This window comes from Seriola aureovittata, chromosome 12 (assembly GCF_021018895.1).
Source record: "Seriola aureovittata isolate HTS-2021-v1 ecotype China chromosome 12, ASM2101889v1, whole genome shotgun sequence".
NCBI classification, from domain to species: Eukaryota; Metazoa; Chordata; class Actinopteri; order Carangiformes; family Carangidae; genus Seriola; species Seriola aureovittata.
The window spans coordinates 17,810,093-17,836,572 of NC_079375.1; the positions used below are offsets into that span (position 1 = coordinate 17,810,093).

Consider the following 26,480-nt stretch of genomic DNA (forward strand, 5'->3'; position numbering starts at 1 on the left):
CTGTCCACCTCTCATCCTCAGTGGGAGGAGATCAGTGTGATGGATGAGAGGAACACCCCGATGAGGACCTACCAGGTGTGTAACGTCATGGAGGCCAACCAGAACAACTGGCTGAGGACGCGCCACATCAGCAGAGAAGGGGCGCAGCGCGTCTACATTGAGATCAAGTTCACCCTGAGGGACTGTAATAGCCTGCCCGGGGTCCCTGGTACCTGCAAAGAGGTCTGCATCACTTAACAAACACACGCATGCAAGCTTTTTAACACATGGGCAGCATGGTGGCAGATAATGTCCTTGCAGCTGGAAGGTGTGTGTGTGTGTGTGTGTGTGTGTGTGTGTGTGTGTGTTTGTTTAGAACCTCCTGTCGCATTTCTGCTGCTTGTTTGTTCACTCTTGGTGAGCAAAGCATTGAATTTGGACTTTAGCTCCATAGGTGTTGTTGTGTAGCTGTCTGCTCTCTGAATTCCTTTTGGAGGGAAACAAGTAAAAAGACACATTTCTTCTTTTTTTTTAGATCAGTGGCACAGGAGTAAGTCTGATATGAATCATGGTGGAGGCAGAAATTGTTTGGAGTCTGTGGTCTGTCTGAAAAAAAAATCACTTCTGAAATCCTAAATGTATTCTCTGACTCCGCTGTGCTCTTAGTCTTTTGGATAAAATTGAGTTAACTAACTAACATAAGGAGTGTTTTCTTTCACTTCTCAAATATGTAATTTAGTCGATACATATTGCATTTGTGATGAAAATGTTAGAGTAAATGCAACACAAATTAAAAACATTCACAAATTAGAACCATAGCGCATTTACAGCGCTCTCGATGGCAGCTGAGTTTAGGGGCGCTTTGCTATTCAGCTAAATCAGCAAATTAACTTTAATGACAAATCTCTGCCTTTTCAATTAAACCTGCCTGATCTTCATGTTTGAGCTGATGCTGTATTGTTTGCTTTCACTGCAGCAGATAACATAGACACTCATGGCAGAAATGTGAAAAGATAGAAAGAAGTGGAAACATATTTCTTCTCTCTTAACAAGGTTGACTGGAAGTTAATTTTTTGTTTGTGAAGTGCCTGAAGCCACAAGTACTTGAGCATCAAACCTGTGATGAGGAAGGAATTTTGTGCCCATATGTCACAGAATATGGCTGATTTCACAGCATTCTGCTGTTTACATTTATGGCCACATACATATTAATGTACTGTAAGGCCTGACAAAATTTGGTAGTTTTTGTTTGTACTGTAATTATTGCTTCCTATGTAATCAGAGCTTATTATGCACATCATACGACACAACAAAGCAGGAAAAGGGCATTTCAAATAAGCATACACACACACACACACACACAAACTGACGCACACTTTGATGGCTGATGAATAGATAAATAGACAAGAGGCGAGAAAAGACTGACATGAGCGAATCGCTGCAGAATGAAACAGACGATGCTCCAGAGGCCTCTTTTGTGGCTGCTTGTACATTTTAACTATATACTGTATATATATTTTTTATTCTTTTTTTTACAGTCCCCTATTCTCTCATATCAGCCAGATATCACTGCTCCTCTGTATTCATTTCTCTCTGCTTTGTATGCCCCCTGCCCCCTCTTCACTCTCATTACATCTCCAGAGTGACTAGTGAAGATAATATGAGTCAGTACAGAGCTGCGCTTTCATGAAACTGCAGACAGTGCTGCCGACTGACCATTGAGTCAGAGGGACTTGATATTTGAAGTGAAGCAGGAGAATAGCTAGAGGACGGACTTTCTGACTTTTATCTGTCTCTTCACTGTGTGTTATTCTGCCTCGTGTGATCACTTACATTTCTAGAGTTTGAAAGGTGATGGACGCTGTTTTTCTTTTTTTTTGCAGACATTCAACATGTACTACTATGAGTCCAACAATGCCAACCTGTGGTTCATCAAGGAAAGCCAATATGTCAAGATTGATACTATTGCTGCAGATGAGAGCTTTACACAGGTATGGGCGCCCATTAAACTCACTCTGTGTGTACGTGGCCATATGATCCTCATGCTCATATAAAAGAGCTGCATTCCAAAATAAGATATTCATCATTTGCCACGTACCCTTCGATAATGAATCGGGATTTGAATGTGGGTTGTATTTTAAAACTTAATCATCTCATTCCCTTTGCTTGCAAAATTTGTCAGGATTTTGAGGACATAATTATTTCTGTCTTGGAAATGCAGTTGCTGAGTTTTCTGGCAATGTTTTACCTAAATAATAATAGCAACCTTTTAGACTGGAAAAAAAATGCTCTGATTGAATGCTCACATGTAAAAGAAGTAAGACATGTAAAATGTCCTTTGTCCACAGGTGGACGTCGGTGACCGCGTCATGAAGTTAAACACGGAGGTGCGCGACATCAGCAACCTGAGTAAAAAGGGTTTTTACCTGGCCTTCCAGGACCTGGGCGCCTGTATCGCTCTGGTCTCTGTCAGGGTCTTCTACAAGAAGTGCCCCCTCACTGTGCTCAACTTGGCCCAGTTCCCCGACACAATAACAGGCGGAGACACTGCGCTGGTGGAGGTCCACGGTGTGTGTGTGAATGCCTCCGAGGAGTTCGAGGCTCCCAAGATGTACTGCAGTGCAGATGGAGGTTGGCTGGTTCCCATCGGGAGATGTGTGTGCAAACCGGGCTTCGAGGAGAACAAGGACGTCTGCCAGCGTGAGTGGGGCGGTGGGGTGGGGTGGGGGTTGGGGGGGGTCCCCGAGGGCATGTGTGGGATTTATTTGTAAGTGTGGGAATGTGTGTGTTGTGAGCGAGACAGAGAGACAGAGAAGGACAAATTTAGAGCATGAGATAGAAAACAGTGCACGGTGTTGTGATGTAGTTGCTTTAATGCTTCTGTATATACAAAGCAAATTTATTATTGCACAATTTACCCGAGTGAATGTTTTATAGTGTGTGTATAGTGTACGAACAGGCCTCATCAAGGTTGGCCTTCTGATATTATATGTGTGTGAGACTCCTCAACAGCTCACACACAAGTGCTCTTACAAACAAAGCACAGCAATCACTTCCATCCGGCTCTCCACGATGTAAATAAGTGGCGTGTGCGCACCTGTATGTCTTCGTGGAGACGTTTCATCACTCATATATGAGTTTTGTTGTGAAACTGAGGATGGAAAGACAACGACTGTGTATTTAGGTTACTGACTGCACTGTCTTTGTGTGACTGTGTGTGTCAGCACGGGTGTCATAACTCTGAGTGACTTTTATACAGCTCCCAGCTCTGTGAGGACAGTTCTCACACAGGAAAGGGTAGGAGTTGCTTTAAGGCATATCCTCTTTTTCTTTTCTTTTTTTTCAAGGATGTGCGTGTGTGTGTGTCTGTGTGTGTCTGTGTGTGTGTGTGTGTGTGTGTGTGTGTGTGTGTGTGTTTGTGTGTGTGTGTGTGTGTGTGTGGTGTGTGTGTGTGTGTGTGTGTGTGTGTGTGTGTTGTGTGTGTGTGTGTGTGTGTGTGTGTGTGTGTGTTTGTGTGTGTGTGTGTATGTGTGTTTGTCAGAGCCGAATATCTCATTTTCCCTGCTGAGTAGAGGAGAGCGGTAAGAGAGAGTGTATGTGTATGTGTGTCTGTGTGTGTGTGTGTGTGTGTGAGAGAGAGAGAAAGTGCTTATTGATGTGTGTTTGCATTGTAGGAGGAGAGGGAAAGGTATGCCTTAGGAAGCAGATTATTGAGTCGTAAAACTCCACAGATGGTGTGTGTGTGTGTGTGTGCAGTATGCATGTGTATATACTGTGTGTGTGTACATGCATTTGAGTGAGCAAGCTGTATTAGACTCACGCCGTCACCTGTCCCCACGGGCTCACTTCCTCCCCGAAAAAAAAAAAAAGGGAAAATGGAATCATAGATATTCATCGCTGCAAACTTGGAATCGGTGCACATAATGCATTTTCAGTTGTTTTGGAGAAGCAGCCGCCAAGACACCCAGAAAACTTGGCAGCTGGGCCTTAGAGACAAGTGAATAAGAACAAGCTGTACTGTGTAGTTTGCAGACTGGTAATGTGCACAGATTGTGGCAGAACTCCGGCTGCATCTCAATCATCAAACACCGACTGTTGAGCTACATGTCTGTCTTGTAAAGTGACACGCCGCAGTTATTTGAGAGGTGAGCTCACTGACAGCTTATCAAATGATTTCACTACCTACAGTGTGCAGGTCCATGTCACATTCCCTGTACTGAGGCTGTATTTGAAGTCAGTCTGACGCAGCAAAGCGGTTGACCTCGGTGATCTCCATGACCTCATCAGTCTGCTCCCTCGGTCTCATCACTCCGCAGAGAATAAATAGAGCAGCGTAAGCGCATTTAACAAGCTCGCTTTAACTCAATAACACCATGCGCGCGTGTGTGTGTGTGTGCGCGCTGTAGTTGTGTGCAGAAGTCATGATGAAGTCTTATTGGCAGTCTGAGGTCAGAGGTCAGGAAATATATGTGTCCCTCGTCTGATAAGTTATGGGCTCTACAGATGAGGCACGCGTGGAGAACTGGTGTCCATTGTCTTCAACACAGGAAGGAAATTCAGGATTTCGGTTTCAGTTCTTTTCATGGCAGATTTTCTGGTGTGGCAATTATTCTGGAAACAATCAAAAAGCATTTTTCAATAGATTTTAATCCCTTCGTGGTGAATTGAAGCTTCTCCGCCGCAGGGTTGTCTGCGCCACCTACTCGGTATTAGGAAAAACATTTTTGTGGGATCTTGGGGGAGATTTGCATACCAATGAGCTGGAGAATTTGCTGTCCCACGTATGTCAGCCTAACACATCTCATACTTGTTTGTTGCTTGTGAAATAATGCCAAATTGACACCCAGGAAACCAGCTTTCTTTTGTTAAAACTGCTTTGATGCCTGTGCCGTTTCTCCTGCGCGTGCCTGTGTTCTGATGCTGTTCCCTTCCCTCGTCAAAATTTCACTTATGCCTACTAATGTAACTGCATCTGCAATCAGGCTGCTTTTAACAAAGACATGAGAGGACACAGAGAAGTACAACAAGCCAGTGTGTTGCACCTTAATGTGTCCCAGAGAGAACAAGGGCCAGGCTTTTAAAGAGTCCTCTCAGCGCTCAGCGTCAGCTCCAAACAAAAGGTTCCTGCCCTGACACAGTCTGAGGGTCTTCCATAGGGAAAACACACTCTGCTAATGCATTTAAATCACCCTCTCTCATTTGCTGTCACACAAAGAGATGAAGGGGTGAGGTGGGGGAGAGAGCTGAGAAAAGGAGCAGGAGGGCATTTGTAATTATCACCAGCGAGCAGGTGAACAGGTCTTTTAGCGGACGGGTGCCTTGAATTCTCTTCCTCTTGTTCTTTTTGTGTGTCTGCCTGTTTTGGTCTTTTCTACCATTTAGCTGCTCTGATGCTCATTGTTTTCCTGCTCTAATGTTCCGTGTGAGTCTTCTCACAGTGTTTTGGCCTCTCCCGCCTCCTCTTTTTGTCTCTGTTTCACTCTCCTTCTCTATCTGACTCCCATTCTCTCTCTCTCTCCCTCTCTCTCTGTCCCTGTCTCTCTCTCTTTCCCTCTCGGTGTGTGAGGCGCTAATGGAATCATTACTAGCCTCTCTGTGTTAGACAAACACCAGACACCACCAATTACAGCCATTTTTTTTTTCTCAATCTCTGGCTCCTCGCTGCTATTTTCTAACCTTGCTCTGCTGTCTGCTTCTATAATGGGACAGGTCTCCTCCTCTCTCCCTCTACAAGCCTCCCAATTTTGCTCCTCACCCATCTTTTCTGATATTGTCTTCCTTTTCACCTCACCATTTTTCCTTCTGTCTCCCTCCTCCTCCTCCTCCTCCTCCTCTTCCTCCTCACAGCGCCCATCTCCTCTGTCTGTTCTCTTTAAACATTTATAGATCACGGGTTCATCTTTCTCTTTTTCTATTTTCCCACCCCATGCTTGCTTCCTATTCCCTAAAGTGAGGCGTTTTTAGTGTGTTTATATGTGTGTATATGATTTGATGGTGTTAATGTCACTGGTTTAGATTCAACCTGCTGGATTGTTTTATGACAAACAGGGTTGTCACTCACACGGACAGAAGCAGAGACTATGTGATTGGAGAAAGTGAGATTCATGGGAAATGAGGTCTTAATTTTGAGACAAAACCAGTAGCTTGCGACAATGATTTCATATTGACATTATGTTGTTGTTGAAAAAAGTACCAGGATCTTACTGGAGAATCCATGTAAATCTAAGTGGAAGTTGTAGGAACCTTTACCCGTTCGCCTGTAATTTACAGCTACACAAAGAGGCACATTCCACGTGTTCAGGTGGCCTGCTGTGCACTGACTAACACGCTCTTTAGGTTACAATGGCAAGTAATTGGAATGAAATGGAAAAATGGAAGTGTACCGAATTAACACTGTGCTCTTACTGTGCTTTATATAATAACTAAAATTGCATGAACTTTTCCTTTGAAATATCACAACGTACCAGCAGGTTTCTAGAAAATTATGCCCGAAAAAATAAATGCTGTAATTTACTAAAAGAACTTTAGCGTTTAACAGACATTACACAAACAGGAAGGCACTTGTTGGGGACGATTTTTAGCAGCGGATTAACACGCAATCAGTTCGCTTGTAAGTTTTTAACACAGTAGGACGATGAATGTCGGAGGAATTTAAAATAAACTGTTCACTTATCATAACTGAGGAATATGGCAGTCAACAGTGTGGCTCATTGACGTGTTTCTGGAGTTTATACTTGTTTGTTGGATCAACACGTCATCGGTTTCAGTCTTGTCATGGAATCTGTTGACGGTAAGAAAAATATAGCCAGCCCTAACCTTTAATGTTATGTAACGCTGCAACTGTAAAACACATATTGGTTCTATTTCGTTTGTGTTGTTTCCTCCACCTTTGGGTTTCAACACACTGATGGCCGCGGCTCTGCCGCTCAATCACATGAACTCTTACTCATCTGCTTTGTCACCACTGGAGTTGCATAATCTCTCTCTCTCTCTCTTTCTCTCACTCACTCACTCACTCACTCACTCTTATTCGAGCACATACTCTCTCTCTCTCTCTGTCACATACATTTGCAGACCCTTGTCACTTCTCCTCCATCTCTCTCTACCCCATGCAGAGGCCTCTGTCTGTAAAGCTGAAAGTCCCCCGCCTCGTTCGCTCTCCTGCCTTCTCTCCTCTCTGTGTCTTTGTCTCTTGTGCATTCTGTTTCTGTTCTCCCTCTCTGTTTCTGTCTGCCACTGTTCCCTCTGCACCCTCCATTTCCACCTCGTACTCCCTTGCCCTCTCCTGCTGTCTCTCTGTCTCACAGCTGGCAGAGGATGTAGTGAATATTCCTCTCAAAACCTCTCCTGCTTTAAGCCCTAGGGGTACACGCTGAAGGGCAGGAGTGTGTGTTTGTCGGCGTGTATGTGTGTGTGTGTGTGTGTGTTGCAGTGACTAAGTATGTGTTTGTGTGTGTGTTCTGTCCTTCTCTGTGTGTCTGACAGCACCAATTACTGCCTCAGATGCCTGAGAGATGGAGGAGACGGAGTGGAGAAGGACAGATACCTGTCACCTCAACACAAGTTCTCTTGCTCTCATCTCTCTCTCCTCCTCAGCGGGCAAAAGTAATATAGGTCAGCATGACATGTCTGTCCGTCGGCCAGCTCTACCTGTCTAATGGTCTCCTTCTTCCCTTTTCTTCGTATTCATTTGTCTGTTTGATGCTGCCAGTATGGAGCAAAAACTTGTCTTACAAGAGGAATTTTCAAAAGTCACACCACACTCCTCATGCTGATTCGACTTAGATCTCCTGCTGTTCTTTTCACATCTCAAATTGGACAGAAAACCAAAGTGTGAATCACTGAGAAGAAAAAAAAAAAGAAATCCAACGTGCTTACAATCCGTTGTAAATTGTCTCATCGACTATGTGTTCATTCTGTGGACGCGGACAATGCTTGTGATTTCTGGACTGTTATGCAAAAAAAAAAAAAAATTTTTGAATTAAGCAGATCCATATCAATCTTGTGTCTGCGCATTAAAAGAAGAGTTCAATATTTTCAGGAACATCCTCATTCTTGATGAAAGTTAGATGACAAGATTTGATACCACTCTGTATGAAGCTGGGCTTTGTTAGGTAACAAAATCCACCCACCACCAGCACCTCTAAAGCTCAACTGTTAACACGTTATATCTTTGAAGTGTAAAAACAACATGTTGCATTGTAAAGGGGGAGGGAGGGGGAGTGATGTGCCAGACTACTTCTTGGCTGGACACAGTAACTTTCTGGAGTCTTGTTGTCACGGTGAGGTGGCCACTGGCCAGGTTTGGTACCATTGTGCCTGTACAGAGATCAAAACCAAAATCTGCGCTCATCAACTTTATCTGGTAACTCAAAGTAAGAGATGGTTCACACTGTTGTCCGCCACAAAATAGCTCCAATGTTCAACTGTACCTTTAAGGCACAGCCATGTAACCTATAAGCCAGGCAAACATCACTTCACACCGCCCCACATCCCCGTACACGCTTGAAACCCCATTTGACCACGACTATGAGATCATAACTTTTGGAATGGATAACTAAAGCCTGCACAATGTCATTTTCACAGGAGGAAAAAAAAAAAAAACTGCAGGTTCATATTTTTGGAAAACATTGCCCAACCTGTGAAGGGGAATTCGGCTTTCTGTCTGCCCAGTGACAAACAGCGATCAAAGGCCTCCTGCTCAGCCGCTCAGTCGATCAGACCTGGCTCTGACCACAGCACAGCAGGAAAGGCTTTACAGTAAAAGCCTTTGTTTGTTCTCCACAAGAAAACCTACATTCTGTGTGGATAAGTGGAAGTTATATGATACATGCATTGTAAAAGCTCCATCAAGATATGCACTCAGATGAATGTAATGAAAGAAAGACTGTGACCACGCAAAAGCCTGCATGCACACACACACACACACACACACACATACACACAACACACACACACACACACACACACACACACACACACACACACACACACACACACACACACAATACATTTTTGAATTTTATATCTCATAAGAGGATTGCAGTCTCTGTTCATAATGAAAGGCTTGAGCAGGGAACAGATGTAGGAAAAGGATAATCTTCGCACCTGTGTAAGAGGTTGAGCTCATTTACAGAGTGTGTGTGTGTGTGTGTGCTTGTGTGTGCGTGCATGTGTGTTGAAAGCTCAGTAGGGAACCTGCCTTTCTCTATTGCCTCTCCAACACAGTGCTTGATCTCTGCCTCTATGCCTCTACCCTTACAGGAGAAGTGTGTGGACAGTGAAGGCAGCGGGTGAAGTGAGCATTTTTATGTTGATCACATACAGACTTTTGAAGGTCAAGGGCTCCCTCCTGCATGTAGTATGTTCTCTCTCACACACACACACACACACACACACACACACACACACACACACACACACACAGTTCTCTCATTTCTTTGCTCTTCTCTTGGTGGCAGCTCAGGGAGCTAGAGAGCACAAAGGTGTGGGTAGGAAGGGAGTGGGCGGCTAACAGAAGGATTTAGGCAGCAAGTACAGAGATTTTTTGTGTGTACACGCAATCCACGCAATGTGTGTATGTATGTGTGTGTGTGTGTGTGTGTGTGTGTGTACACTGCTGCAGGCATTAGGGCATTAAGCTGTTGAAGTGTTAGGCAGCAGGGTGTTATTACTAGCCAGATGTTCTTAAAGGACAAATGGATATATGGGCCAAGTAAAGGCCAGTCATCTGTTCTTCTATCGGTCCGTGTAAGTGTGTGTCTTTCTGCTGCTTCGCCTGCCTGACTTCACTTTTCATTTATTTGGATAATGACAGCCACCTTTGCCTTCATTTCTCCTTTATTCGCCTTTATCTCCACTCTCTCACATGTCCCTCCTAAACTCCATCCCTTTTCCCACTCCCTCCTTCTCATCTCCTCTCTTTTGTGTTTGAATAAATGACACACAAAATCACAAAGGGTTAGGCGCTCTCGCTATATCCTCTACACACCATAGTCCCCGTCTACATACCCACACAGCACTGACCCAGATAATGTCTATTCACACATTGCCTCCCAGCCCAGCTCCTCTGTCGCCATGGCGGATCACTCGCCAGACACAAACTGAGTTGCCAAAAGCCACCTTAGCACCAAGATGGTGTTTGCACCGCTGAAGTGTTAGCCGCAATGAAACCTGTGGACATCAAGGGGGCCGTGGGAGACCGGACCTCATGTAGCTCTGTGGAGTCTGGTGCAGTGTGTTGAGCTGTGTGAACAAAACCCGCAGAGAAAAAAAGAGGAAAAAGCAGGCCAAGGACTGAGAAACTGTTAACGCATGTTTCAACTCTTCACATCCTTATATAGCACTATTCCCCACAGACAGAGGCAGGGAGAGAGGAGAGAGGTGTAGAGGGCAGAGCGTGTCCCCTTTGGGTACAGTTGTCATTAACTGCATGCGTTTCATATGCTGTTGAGTTTCCAGTTAGGGATAAACATGTGTGCACTCATGGGAAAGTTCATAATTTTCACATTTCTCGAGTGTTGAATTCGCGTTGAGTTTGCTCCATTTAAGATCTAAAGGTTTAAAGAGAGGCGAGTGTGAGTGTGCGCAACAGAGAGCAGAGGAGGCGTGCAGGCAGCCGGCGGGGCCGCTGAACCGGCGAACACAGGAACAGGAAAGCAGCCATTGACCCCTTCCCCTTACGCCCCTCCCTCGCTCTCTTTCTAGTTTATGGATGGCTTCCAGATGTACGATCGGCCTGTCAGACTGATTGGGCTGGCGTTGCACAGTTATTGCGTTATTGCTCAGCTCCAAACACGACGTACAGATGTAGCCACAGTCAAAGTCCAATTTGTTGCTGCTTTCATATGCTGTACAGCTGCACTATTATTCCACACGCCAAGAGGAACCATTCAGAAAATTCAAATAGACTTTTCAGCTCCAGCGTTGGCCAGACCAAAGAATGGTTAGACAGAATCTAATGAGAGATGCGACAGATTATGTCTCATTTTTGAATATGCTTGTTTGGACCAGCTGCTGCATTATTATAGTATATAAATGGAAAATTTCTACTGTGGCTGCAGAGACGTGAGGCAGAGATTCAGCATGAGATAAAAGGGACAGGTGCGTGGTACTGCTCTAAAAGCAATGGGATTTTAGTCATTGTATTTTGGCCAGGTTATCTGACCAGCTTATCCGCATGGTCAGCAGTTGGACATCAGCTCATGGAGGCAATTAAAGCTGTAATATGTAACTTTTCTGCAATAAAATGTCTCAAAAACGACCTATCTAGTCCTATCTTATATATTATGTGATTATATAAATTACTTAGGTTTATATAAACCTACAGAAATCTGTGAATTTAATCATGGTAACAGTTCCTTTTATTTGGTGGCCTGTCAGAGGCGTCATATCCCCTTCTGTGGTCGCCTGCCAGAAATGGTGAAAACTGATGTTCAATCTAATTTTAAGACACATATTTTATGTTACACTTTTGAGATCTTGGTCATTTTAAACTATAAATTTTAACAGGATTAAGGATTTTAGTCGTCAGACGTCTGAATCTTAAGTGATCAGAGAAACAATAAGACGTCTTGTGTCCGCTGAACACGTCAGACAGACTGTGAAAACCTCTAATCCAAAACATAATATTTTTGAAAATGAAAAGTAAATTAAATTAATTTATTAATTAAATCTGTGAGTTACAGCTAAATGAAACACTAAAATGTGCCAGTTTAAGTCACGTTTAACACTCGTGCGCAAAAATATAATCTCGGTCTTGATCATTTTAAATGAAGCTGATAATAAATGAGGCCAAAGATAACAGCATAAAGCATAACGTTTATGTCAGGCATTAAGATCTCCTCTCTTCATGGATCCCTGCCACCCAGCTGCATCCATTGCTCTTATAAAAGTAACCATTGATGTCTGTGCTTGTCATTTAAGGCTCTTCATAAGGCAAATCCGCCCATAGATCTGATTGTTTTGTCAATATTTATTTGTCACACTGAGAAGCTCCTCAGGTGCTGAGCTGTGCAGATCTTGTTATGGAGCGCACAAAAGGGACATGCAGCGGCAATTTTCCCCAAGAGGGGACTCTTGTATGTGACACCCTTGACTTCCTGCACGGCGCTGGGTGCCGGGGTGTCAAGGACGTGTTTAAGGTCGAGGGAAAGTTTTATATATGAAAGGACTTTTTCCTTTGTTAACAAGGTAATGCTGTGTCTGTCAGGTGGTAGATGGCACTTGGGGACGCACATGAATAAATACTTTCACAGAGATGCATAATCAATTTGTACACACACACACAGACACACACACACACACACAAACCAGCAGATTCTTCTTCATCTGTTATTTTACATAACCCTTAGCATTTCTTTGCTTTAGTGTTTGTTAGCTCTTTATAAACCACTGACTATTTTCCTGCCATTATCAATTTAGCGTACTTTTTTTTTTCACTGACGAAGCTGACCACTGCCAACCCACAGACTAAGGACGACAAGAATACGGCCTCCCACTTAACAGGCACATCTGTGTTGTGTGCATGTATGAGAGTGTGTGTGTGTGTGTGTGTGTGTGTGTGTGTGTGTGTGTGTGTGTGTGTGTGCGCGCGAGTGACAGAAAAAAGCACGGGGCTCTCCTTTCCAACTCCTCCGCCTGAGAGAATGAATTATTGAGAGTGATGAACTGAAAATAACATGGGTGAGGAAAGGAGGTGCAGTGCTCCTCCTACACACACTCTGCCGGTCACGGGGCCGGCCGATGCGGGCACGTTTACTGGTGTGTGGGGATGGGTGTATGTGTATGTGTGTGTGTGCTGGAGTGTATCTGGGGAGACAGATACATAGATCTGGGGAGTGTGTGTTTATGGTGTGTTAAAGCTCTGTGGGTTGGGTTTTAATGGAAGATGTTTCAGCTACGTGTGTGTCTAGGGAGGGAGAGTGTGTGCGGTTATAGTGAAAGTTTGAATCTGTGTACGTAGACTTGTGCTTTGTGTGTGTTGTGTTGTGTTGTGTTTTTGTGTGTATAGGTCTGTCTGGCTATGTTCAATGGGAGATTGTGAATCTCTGTGTTCCTCTGGCTTTTTCTTCTTCATAGCAAAACAGACAGAAGAATAAGTTATTCAGACTGTGAAGCAAACTCCCAAAAGACTCTTTCTATAGTCCTGTCATGGACACTCTCTCTCCCTCTCTTTCTGTCCCTCGCCCATGACCCCTTTCACACAGAAACACCCATGCACCTGGTATCTATTTAATCTGTTTTTAGACTGCAGTATAATCACGGCTGTTTAAAAGAGCCATCAGCTTGGATTACCACGAGAAAAGTGTGTGTCTGTGTAGATGTGTGTTTGCTTTAATTGCACTGAAATTGAGAAATCTATCCCTGTGATTTTTCTTTTTCTTTTTTTTTTTCGGAGGGGTTTGTGTGTGTGTGTGTGTGTGTGTGTGTTCCTGTCAGCGAGAGAGTAAATATTTGTGCAGGGGCTCTGGAGAAGGTCAGGGTCAACGTATGACAGACAGCCCACTGGGAAATAAGACACACATACAAAGGCAGTCTCTCTCTCTCTCACACACACATACACACACACTAACGCAGGGAATAAGGTAGAGATGGTCAGAGAGAGAGAGAGAGCAAGACAGACTGAAAGACAGGAAGGACTCAGAAAAATACAACCTAGACAGACAGGAGGGAAAACATAGAGACGGACAGAGGGAGAAGAAAACAGAAACAGAGAAAAAAAACAAACAGATATGGACAGAATGAAGAAAGAGGGGGAGCTTCATCCCATAGTTCCCCTTGGCCTGCTCTCAGTAATTGGCTGGTATCCTGAGGACAGACAGTAGATCAGAAAGCAGCGTGAGTGTACTCATGTGCTTCACACACTGGACATCACACACCATTTCATATCCGGTCTGACCATGTGTCAGAGAAGTCAGAAGATACCATAAAGACAGGAAGGGTCAGTCCTGAGATGTCAGTCATGGAGGCCTGTATCTTCTGTGTGGAATCAGCTCATGTCCAGCAACATCACACACAAACACAAAATAATATCACTATTAAAGCCTAGTTATTAAAATTCTGATTCAATATGACACTGGAGGGACAATTTGCTTTGAACCAAATCAACAAACATTTGACAATAAAAGTATTCACCGGCTATTTCAACATCTGTGATTTAGTTGGCAGGATTTATATCCATGACAGACATCAAAAGACAGTCGGTATAAATTTTTTATTATATATTTTCAGCATGTGATGTTTGTTAATCGACTGTAATTATGCAGTTATATGCCTGTAAATGCCTTTTTTCAGTATGGTCCATAGCTTCCTTACATGATATAAACTTTTTTTTTTTTTAATTGCCCTTGTTTGCGAGAAAGGCAATTCTAGTGGAAAAAGTAAATCCGTGAAATAAAATGTGGTTCAACATTGAGTGAACAAATATTGGAATCAGTCATCAAAGCAAAGTTAATTCAAGTTTGTTTGTATTCCACTGAATCCCAGTGCAGTGGTAGGCAGACACCCAAACTGCTGGCGTTCTGTACCAGTGAGCACCAGCCTGAAAATCATGAATACTGTATGTCCCCAGTAGATTGCAGCCTATTATAATCAAATTGCATTTCAAACTTGCATATATATACACACACACACACACACACACACACACACACACACACACACACACACACACACACACGGCAACAAGTAACCCCTCAATGCAGTTTACAGGTGACCCTTTTGGTAAGAGTTTTAACAGTCGCATTTGTTTCTATTTACAAATAAGCCCTTCAAATAACTAAATTAAACTTGACAGTACTAGATAATTGCAGTTACCGTATCTGATGGAAAACCATGTTCATTTCTTATCCCCCAAAGAGAAACGTATTTGATAGTTTTTACATTTTATAACAGATTTGAGACGATATATTTTAAGATGACTTATGATTACCACCGTTTCACGTGAATCATAATAATCTATACTTAAGATGGATGTTAGTATGGAGCACTGGAAAAAGGATGTGACAGAGACAGTTTGATGATTTTTGTGGACGCACGGATGTTTTGTTTGTTTGTGTGTTGAATGTTGTCGGTTACAAATGAGCAGATGGTTTTAGCGGTGACCACTATTTTTACAGAACGCCTGTAAAGATGATGGTGCCAGAGGGGACCAGACGTAATGTAGCTCAGTTTTATTGTTCACGCAGAGCAAACAATGTCAGGTAATGAACGGATGATAGGTAGATATTATTATGAAAGAAAGAAAGAACGAACAGCACACGGGACTGCTTGCTCAGGAATTGTGTGTCTGAGTGTGTGTGTGTGTGTGTGTTTCAGAGGATTAGTAGTAATGGTGAATATTATGGTGTTAAAGGTTGTTATGAACTCCGAATGGGGATTAGAGGATCTCAGTAGGGGGCTGGACCCTGATGCTGACATCTCTATTCCACACAAACCTCATCACCACACACACACACACACACACACACACACACACACACACACACACTAATGCACTTTGCTCTGCTCTCTACTCTATAAACAGAACCTCATATTGCACACAAAAGCACGCACACACATATTACTTCCACTTATCAACAAGGGACATTGTTGACGACACGAACACACTCTCAGTTAATAAAGACACGTGTCATGTCCACCTGCAGCTTTTAGAGGCTCCACTTCTAACACATCAATGTTCAGTGAATCCATTACATGTTTACATAAACATCAGTCACACTGTGAAGCACTGGATAGCATACAGTGTTTTATTCGCATCTAAATGTGTATGTTTTCACATGCAAGGTTTAACATTCTTTTTCAACTTTGCCCCGAAGTTTGTTTAGCATGAGGTCGTGCCAATTCGACTGAAAGCATGTTTCACGGGCATGTACACACGAGCGCAAACAGACACAAACACACACATACAGATGCGACCCCGGTGGCCGTAAAGGACGTCAGATTCAATCTCATCAGATTTCTCCACTGACGCTTGATGTATCAATTTTTAAGTAGCTGGCCTCAACTAATGCCTGGGTAGCCTACACACACACACACACACACACACACACACACACACTCAAGCACGCACGCACACAAACAAGCAGCTCTGTGCTCCAGGAGCTGTGGCACTCGAGGGGTACTAGAAGGGTTCCATCTTGAAAGCCTGTTGCCATGGTGACCATTATGGAGCTCGTCTCCCCTGGGCCAACGAGCTTTACACAACTTCCCTCTCAAAAGGACACACACATGCATACACACACACTCACACACACACACACACACACCCTTGCCATACCCTCACCCACCCGTCGACAAACATAAACACAGAGTTCTCTCCTCTTTCTGCCCTTTATGGTAAAGCCGGCAGGGATCCAATGTTTGACTTGAACCAAGTGCAGCAGAAAGCAAGGGAACGGAGTTGAACTAGCGAGAGCATTTGAAGGAGAAGTGGAGGAGAGGAGGAAGCTCACAGCTAGGCAGAGGAGGAAGTGTTTGTTTCAGAAAAGTGCAGCTGATGTGATTTTGCGTACACACACAGAGCCGCCTGCTGGAATGTAATTAGAGTGTAATGACTACAATTTTCAGATGTTTCCATGTGTGTGTGTGCGTGCATGTGTGTGAATCTGTACAGGCGCCCTTTCAAACGTCAACCGAACACATTTCCTGAACTCTTCCGGCACAGTCGTCAGCTTCTGACGTTCACACGAGAAACTCCATAAATGACGTAACCATTAACACACATATTAAAGTCACACGCGCGCAGCTCATCACAGAATTAACACAGATTTAACAACAGCAATAGCTTTTGGTGAGTATGCCGATCTGGAATTTAGCAGCAGCCTTGTGGATCGCAGTGACTTGGCTCCATACTTAAACATGACCCCTTAACACTGTATTTAAATGAACTGTAGAGGCTGCATGTGTGAAAGTACCTTGTGCCTTTGCCTGTGTGTGTGTGTGTGTGTGTGTGTGTGTGTGTGTGTGTAAAGAAAAGACTCTCTACTCCTCAGAGAGCAGTTAATTTTGGACCCTGCTCTGTGGAGGTTCTAATAAATCACATTCATGTAATAGAATAAATTTGAACTGAGGACAGCGAGTGAGAAAGAAAAGTGCGTTGACTAGAATCTGTCATCGACAGGAAGTTAGAAAAGTCTGACTGCTATTTTGATCATCATCAATCTCATCATTTTTTCAGGCAAAAGCTTTTTCTTGTTTTATGTTTATGGGTTTTGCAGTGATGGTTGACTGAAACAAGCAAAAGCAGCACTAACTGTGCGAGGCGATGAATTAAGGGTTAGAAGGCTGATAAGCTCTGTAGAGCTGAGAGGAGCTCCAAAGTTGGCTGAGAGTTCTTCAGTACGATCAACCCTTTACATAACACACAGTCATTTGACCCAAACGTATTGATTAGTACAGCTTTAAGCACATGTATTTGTGGAGTGAGAAACAGTAATGGGCTAATTTAATTATTTTTTAGACATTTCATAATCAGTGGGAGAAAATAATCAGAGGTTGCGATCCTAAAAAACAGACTAGAAATAGAATAGAAGAGAACTCAATCAGCTCAGAGTGTACAGTGTTGTCCCAGAGGAGACGGTTGGGCTGTTCCCTTCTCAATCAGTGCGTGGTGACTGAGGGTGTGTCTTGAGTGGCAGTACTATATCATATCTAAGAGCTATCGATTGGCATAAATACACTGAGTCTCTCTGGTGACCGGATGAATATTTAATAAGACACTGGATCTGAGGCCACTCTTTGTCTTTAGGAGAAACACATACACACATCTCTCTCACACACACACACACACACCCTATATACGGCATTGTAAACTGTTACTTCGCGGATGATGCAAATTCGGAGTTAGCTCATAGTTCGACGACACAGCTTTTGTGACTAAACTTTTACTCTCCTGTGTGTCTGCTTCGTGTGCAAGTCTGTGTTTATGTGAGCACTGTCTTACTTCCTCAGCCTTCTTGTCCCTTTTTCATACCGATGGTAAATCATTAATCATAAGGGAACCAAGTGAAGTAACACATTTCCCATGGGGCAGACACTGGGAGTAGCTCGAGGAAAAAAAAAAGAAGAAAAGTGGAGGAGAGAAAGAGAGAGAGAAGGAAAAGGGGGACTTTGAGAGAGAAACTGGAGTGAGAACGAGGTGGTAAAGCAGAGTAGGAAACAGCAGATCAAGAGAGGGAAGCTCCACTCGAAGCAGCCAAGTCCCTGTTCTTGCACAAAGTTTTTGATCAGGCAGTTGTTCGGACGCCAGGCCTGGCATGGGGCGCCCTGTCTGTCCTCTAGCGCCGGGGTCCTTTGTGCCTCTGTGGCTGGCCAGCGCCCGGAGCCAGGACTCACCGGATGAAACGTCCCCGGAGAAAAGCTGCTTTCCCAACCTGCTCGTACAACCCAGCCAACAGGAACACACACACACACACACACACACACACACACACGCACACGGTCACCAGCGCAGCACATAGGCACCCATTACCTTGGAAGTTGACAGCAAGGAGGAAAGAGAGCAGAAACCCTTTGAGAATTATCACTCCCTTTCTTTTTCTTTCTTTCCTTCCTTTCTTTCCCTCTCTTTTACACACACACACACACATATACACACACACACACACACACATACACACACACACACACACACACACACACACACACACACACACACACACACACACACACACACACACACACACACACACACACACACACACCTTCTCCAGTGTTCTCTGGGGTCTGTTGGGGATTGTGCTAGTGGACTTTGTTCCCCTATGATGAATGATTTGCCTAAAAATACTGTCTGTATGTGAGCGAGTGAGCTCAGCGTCCAGGTGGAAGAACTTACCTCCACACTGAGAAACACACTACTTTCAGGCCACGTTTCCATCCCTGTATCCGCAGGTTAACCACGGCGTCGGAAATATGTGTGGTTCTGTGTACTTACGTGTGTGTGTGTGTGTGTTAGCGTGATAATTTACAACCTTACTGGGACGAGTGACGTGTAGCTTGATTAAATCCATGACCTTCAACACCAGCACAAGCAATCAGCAAGTGAACACACACATTCACTCACTCACTCGCACACACACCGCATACTTAACACCTTCTCGCACACAAGCGCTCAGCATACGAACATGCAATCAGCACCTGGCGGATTGTATCGCATCATTGATCCAACCTATTCACACACAGACACACAGACACAGACACACACACACACACACACACACACACACACACACACACACACACAGACACACACACAAAAACACAAACACACACGGGGCATTCGAATAGCATTTGAGACACCCTCATTTTCCTTACATGGGGTTTTTGTGCGCTGCAATACGATTTACCACCGTGGCAGAAAAGGCTGGTGTGGATGGGAATACCAGGCCTATGAATGTATAAATAAATACATGCGTAATCTATATTCAGATTACCAAAGGGAAAGTCAGGAATTCCATTTTCGTGCCGAGGATGCAAAAGGGAAATCATTCAACTCCCCGGTCTATTTCAGCATGCTGCTGCTTTTGAGCGGTAACACAGTTTTCCCTCCCCAGTTTTATGACTCCACATAATGACTAATATGCAGCCAATGTAACAGCCATAGAAATAGTCATATTGTGTTATTGTGACTATTGCTGTGACTGTGGCTGTGTGTATTCCACCCCCCCCCCAGTTGCCTGAAGATCTAGCGCCATAACAGGAACGGCAGTTGATCTCCTGTTGCACTACGTCATCGTACTGTACAACCCTGTGGTCGTATGATGTTAAAGGATCTCAATTAGACACAACGTCACAACAGATTAAATCAAACTTTGTTTTCTTGTTCTTTGCCATGGCTGCTGCATGGCACATTGTGTGACCTATCAATCTGTGGTGCACCTCTTGGAGCATAGAACTCCTCGTGTCATTTTGTATTACTGTACATTTTCTACCTTTTTGAGTCTCTGTTCTTCCTTACTCCCGTGCTCTTGTGATTCGCCTTTATTTTCACACAAGCTCAAAGGAGAAATCTGATTTATTACAACCTTGGCCTTGGCCATCCTCTCCCTCCCCACTTATCAGGCCAGTTTCTGTGATTTGAAAACACTCTTCAACAAAATCAGATATGGAAAGAAGCACAACCATTCAGACGGTCAAATAAAATAATGAACAAGCCAACAAGCTACCTAGTTTGGAAGTAAAACAATAGTTAACCCTGGTAAAATCTCTGTAATAACTGCACATTAGTAGCTATGGTGGGTAGAAGCTGAACAAGAAAACCATTCGCGTTTGTATAAACCCTCTTTAATCATCTCATTACTCGTGTTTCTTCTCTCTTTTCAGCAATGTTGCTGGATTCCCAGTAATCACCAATTGCTTTGGCAAGTGTGATGTTACAGTAACCGACAGAAATGACGGCTATGAAACTATGAAAATAAGAACCGACTTCTAATAACCCAAAATTATCCCTACAAGCATTTGCATCCGAGCAGGGATATCTGGCACGACTTCACTACTGTCCTTCCAAGGTGTATGGAGAGGGAAAATAAAAAAAAAAGTGTCAAAACACCAGCAATAAAGAAAAACTTTACTCTTAGACCATGGCGTTCTAGCTTGTGGCCTTACAGTTTTGACCGCTGAAAGCATTTGCAGCTCCTCGCTCTTTTTCAAAAAACTTTAAGAAGTCATTGAGGTCTTTAAGGTTGATGTTTATCGACCGGCATGTGTGTGGTTGCATTGCGGCACCTTCTAACCCCGTGTGTTTGTCTGTGTCCTTGCTCAGCATGCAGACCTGGCACCTACAAAGCTTCGGCCACGGACGCCTACTGCACCAAATGTCCTCCTCACAGCTCGTCCCTGCAGGAGCAAGCGGTCGAGTGCGTTTGTGAGAAGAGTTTCTACCGAGCTGAGACGGACCCGCGCTCAATGGCCTGCACACGTGAGTGAGACGAACACTGGGATAAACTCAGACACATCGTACGAGCCACGAACACAGTTAGAAAGATGGAGGCTAATTGGACACCATGCTGCATACAAATATTTGCATTCGGATGTTTATATTTTCATGTTGTAAAACGGCTTACAGTTACAATGATTGGATTACATTTCATTTTTACGAGTCTGCTGTGTATTCCTGTAAGAATTTATATCACATGGTTGATTTCTGCTCATTTATTTATCATCCATCCATGCATTTTCCTCCTCTTCATTTGCTAGTGGTTTACTCAACAGTAAAGATACATACGGACGACACACACACACACACACACACACACACACACACACACACACACACACACACACACATACATACATACACGGCTGTTAGATATCTCAGATGCGAACACTGATATGAGTGATACTGTGGTAGAAAGTTGATGATGATTCTTATTCTTTCTCTGCCTCACACACACACACACACACACACACACACAAAGAGCCAGAGGGATCGGACCACGTCCTCATGAACAGAGGCGGAGGAGAGTAGAAAGGATTAGGAAGGGAAGACTGAGCGAAAGACAGGGGCAGAGAGGAAATGGATTGAGGTAGGCGGAGGGATGTGGGGGTGGGAAAGAACAGTGACATGGCGGGAGAGGGAGACTGAACTAGAAAAATATGGAAGAACACACTCACACACTCACACTCTCACACATACCCAAACCCATTATCAGGTTATGGTAGATTACACTCATTAATCGTTGTAGCAGGTGAGATGTGACAGGTGTTATCAGCTGGAAATGAGTAACGGTTTGTTCAAATATGTATGGGCACACACGCACACACATGCTCTCCAGTCTGGTGAAGAGCACTAAGGAGGATCGAGGGGAGAAAATGAGAAAATAAGGAGAAAAGGTGAAAGAATTAGTCATGGAGAGATATGGAGAATGACACTTAAGACACAGGCAAAGAATAGAACAGCAGGGGAATTAGTGGACTATCAGAGGCATATAATCTAACTGTCATAAAAGGCCGATCAGTAGAAACGATGATGACGGACAGTTAAGTGTGGCCTAGGGAAGCGGGGGGATGGAGAAGAGAAAAAGGCAGAATTACCGTGATAAGTCAGCACACCCTTTCAGCAGATCTATGACGGACAGCCTCAATTATCCCCAGCATGGCCTCCATCCCCTGATGCCCACGCCCAGCTATCCCCCATCACTCCCGCACTTCAGAGAGGCTCGCCACTGGGAGGGCTAATCAGAAAAGTCCCAGGCTCTGCCGGCGGGACCCCTGGGGCTCACTGCTCAGCCAGGGCCTGATGAGATGTCAGGCTGAATGGGCATCTACTGCCAAATTTCCATACGGTTGAGATACCTGCGTCATACCGTGCTGTGAGCAACAATAATCAGTGAATAATGACATGGCAAATGCATGTTTGTGGTTCGCTCAAAGTGTCCATTCTGGCAATATTTACTGAGCGGCCGATGAAAAAGCACAGAAAAGGCCCAGATGTAGACATAATTAATTATTACTTGATTATTATACAAGTAGTTGAACAAGCTGTTTAGTAAAACTACAGCACTGTGTGGAAAATGAAACACATCCGGCTCGTACATCTGAACGGGAGCTCTGTGGTGACACAGCACGTTTGCCAATGCAGAGGGCTGGGAGGGTGATACCTCTTTGAATTATGTATACACACACACACACACACACACACACACACACACACACACACACACACACACACGCTACTGAATATGATGTGTCATATTTCCTTTTGTCTGGCATCTTTCATTGTGAGTACGCACAATAAAAATATCACATACAGGCATTCACATCGACGAGGGCGAGGGCTGATGATCAAGTTTCCGTATAAAAGAAACAAAGTGGAGTTGAACCTCTCGGGTTTATTCAGAGACAAAATGCTTCTTCAGTCCGAAGTTAATAATTCTATACATTTTTATGAATGTATGTAAAATTAACACGCCTCATCTAAATGTATAATAAAGAGCATTTGAGTGTCGCTCTGTCTCAGCTTCCTGGAAGATGATTACTGACACTTTTTGGACTGTGACACACTAATCATTCCAGCTGAAGTTCAGAGCATTATTAACCGCTCTAAATCATAAAATGTACCTGACTCATGAGAAAATGACTTTGGGCACTTTCTATAGATCATTGTCCAGTTACTATTTATTGTCTGCAGTGCAGCCCCAAAGAGTATCAGTTAACTTCACATGGTAAAAGAAAAAACCTCCCTGCAGCCAGCAGTCTACTATTTAACATCATGTGAAATCTCTTTAAAGATGGATTCAAACTTCACAAGTGTAATATATTGTCATACCGTCACATTTACAATCAGCCGAGCTCTTTTAATCACTGTCCTTTCCAAAACCAATCATTAATCGAGCACGAAGTGTCCGCCCTCTGGCTGGAGTCAGTTTAATTCATTTTTAATTTAATCAATGTGAATTCTGTTCTTAATAGAAACTTCTATAAATTTGGTGATGAACATGGAGACAATGCACGTTTAGAGAATTCTAGAGAATGTGCATTTGGGGAAAAAAAACAAAAAAAAAACCTCCATCAGTCGAGAGTGATGGAATAAGAAGTGGTGCAATAGACACACTGACTTGTTTGGGCCGTATCATACTTCTCACCAGATGCATGCTGGGATAGCATGGTTTTAGTTGGTACAGTGAGCCATATATAGTAAAATCACTCTTCAAATGAGTGCCTGTCTCGTTTTTTACGACATTAAAGGTGCCATGTGTAGTTTTGACCACTAGTAGTGCTGTGGAGTCGCACTTTAAGAGTGAAAAAGAGCCTTTTCTGGCTCCGGAGGGAGCTGCACAAAATCTGAAAGATTGCCTGCAGTAATCACTTGAGAGGGCGTTGGTTTGGTCTGAAGAATATCTGGTGCTGTGGAGTTAAAAAGAAATAAGCAGACCTCTGTAGCCCGCTCCTCATCTCTGTTTGAGGTTACCAGCTCAAGGCTACATTAGCTGCTACGAGCAAAACACACCTGAATCTCTGACCAAACTGTCAGCAGTCGAATGGCACTGTGTCCAATAAAAAAGAACACATCTCTGGTTCTGTTGCATCAATTTTGATAATTTTTTTCATCTTTCTGTCTATTGTGAGTCTGACAATGTTACAACAGTGAATTAAATAGGTGGAGTATTCTTTTAAATATGTTTATTAGGCCTCAAGAATACACCAAATGCCTTTTTTTCTATTTCAAGTGAGAAAAAAATACTTTTTTCAAGTGGAGAGAAATAAATCTATAAATCTATTCCTGTTTCTCACCTCAGGTCCTCCATCTGCCCCAGAGAACCCCATCTCCACAGTGAATGAGACCTGCGTGACCTTGGAGTGGTCGCCACCCAGAGAAACGGGTGGCCGAGGAGACATCACCTACAGCCTCCACTGCAGGAAGTGCTCCGGCGATGGCAGGAAGTGCACACCATGTGGTAGCAGCGTCCATTTTGTCCCCCGGCAGTTTGGTCTGTCCTCGGCTACCGTGTTGGTCACTGACCTGCAGCCGGACTCCAACTACAGCTTCACTATTGAGAGCCAGAATGGAGTGTCAGACTTAAGCCCAACACCTAGAGGAACGGTGGTCATCAATGTCACCACGTCACAGACAGGTGAGAACATACTCACTTACCGCAGGTAATGTCACTCCTTTAAAAAAAAAAATAAAAAGCACCAAAATCTATGAATTTAAGTATCAAGTCATAATGTGGAAAAAAATGAATTTGTTGACACAGATGGTTCGGTTCTTTCATGGTATAATCTCTATGTGTGGCGGGGTATTTTCAGATTTAGATTGCAGGAAAAACTTGAGAGGATAGGATTCTGCAGGATTTCAGTGATATCCGCCTTTAAAGGCTGATAAGAAAGAAAAAAATCCTCTGGGGAGGAACATACTCGTCAGCCTGAACTAGGAATTTGCAGAAAAGCAAAGCGTGTATTTTTCAAAATTGTCTCCTGATTGCGGTGTCCTCACTGATAGTATCAGGCTTTTACATGACAACTGTAAAATCACTGCTGTGCTCCATCACTCTGATGCCACAAAATGACACCTCTGCACCTCTCCCTGCGCATATATAATCATATGTGCATCTTTCACAGTGTGGGACTGTGGGAAATTGCATGCAAGGGAAGCGCATATGACAGGGTGGTGATGACTAATAGGCCTCACGCTACGGATGTGTGTGTGTGTGTGTGTGTGTGTAATAACAAGAGGGGGGGAATAGGTGAAAGGGATGTAGGAGGTTGTTAACCTCATTAAGATCCGCACGTCACACATGCTACTCTCCACTACCGCGTGTCAGACACACACACACATATTTGTACATACACAAGCACATGCAAATACACACTTTCAACCCACACAAGCACGTGCCCCAATGTGGGGAGGAAGGATGGAGGTCGCAGGATTTTGGGTTTGCACGTAAATAACACGAGCGGATCACACACACACCATACACACACAAGTCACACATGTCACACATACGCACATCGTAGACCAATGTAATCACACGTTATAAAACACCTTGTAAACGCGCTCATTAGCGAAATTACATGACACACATTTTAAATATGGGTCGTCTCATTATAACACAGAAGGTATCAATCTGAACTCTCGCTCGCTCGCTCTCTCTCTCTCTCTCTCTCTCTCTCTCACTGACTCTTTTCATGCTTTTATTTGACATCTCGTTGGACTCTCTCTTTGTTTCTCACACTTTCACCTCTCGTTCTTTGTTTTCCTACAGTGAGCGTAGTGTTGAAGGAGAGGCGGAGCAAGGACAGCGTGACTTTGGCCTGGCAGGGTCCGGAGAGACCCAACGGGGCGATAGTGGAGTATGAGGTCATCTACTATGAGAAGGTGAGAGAGATACACATACACATACACATACACACATACACATACACACACACACACACACACACACACACACACACACACACACACACACACACACACACACACACACACACACACACACACACACTCAAAGAGGCACTCCACTAGGACGTGGGTAATTACCAGAGAGGAAACTGGAAAAGATGCCATCAGTTTGGATTATGTTAAGTGTACAAATGTGTCTTTTGCGAGTCCCACAATTTTAAAGGAATAGTTTGACATTTTGAGAAATAAACTTATTTGCTCTTCATCAAGATTTAGATGAGAAGATTGACATCACTGTCGCTTCTGTGCGGTGAATATGAAGCGGAGGCGTGTATGACTTTAGGCTGTCCCAAACAACAGATTGGGAGATATCTTTGGGTAAAACAGTGATCCTAAATCACACTGTGCCAAAGATGGCTGTTGTCACAGTCTTGACAAAATTCTGAGGGTGAGAAATTAAGAGTGACCTATCTCACAATGTGACTACTGCTATGACCTACATCTAGCAACCAACCAACCAATAGGAAGGCTGCATGAAATGACGGCTCTCTAGGTTTATGTGTTTTAAAAAATAATCATCTCAAGCTCTCTTTGCAAAACTGGCATCCCACGTTGGATTCTTGCATATTAACTTTTATATTAACTTGTGCTGTAGCCTACA

At 43.7% G+C, this 26,480-nt stretch overlaps 1 protein-coding gene across 3 annotated transcripts in view; it reads left to right on the forward strand.

Moving 5' to 3' along the window:
• Positions 1-26,480, forward strand: part of epha4b (eph receptor A4b) — an 88,443-nt gene that overhangs the window by 22,942 nt on the left and 39,021 nt on the right. For all 3 annotated transcript variants that reach the window (XM_056391066.1, XM_056391067.1, XM_056391068.1), the window contains exons 3-8: positions 22-222; positions 1,863-1,970; positions 2,328-2,679; positions 20,741-20,896; positions 24,216-24,551; positions 25,683-25,795. In XM_056391066.1, coding sequence (XP_056247041.1) covers positions 22-222; positions 1,863-1,970; positions 2,328-2,679; positions 20,741-20,896; positions 24,216-24,551; positions 25,683-25,795 — 1,266 coding nt within the window. The remainder of the gene's footprint in view (positions 1-21; positions 223-1,862; positions 1,971-2,327; positions 2,680-20,740; positions 20,897-24,215; positions 24,552-25,682; positions 25,796-26,480) is intronic.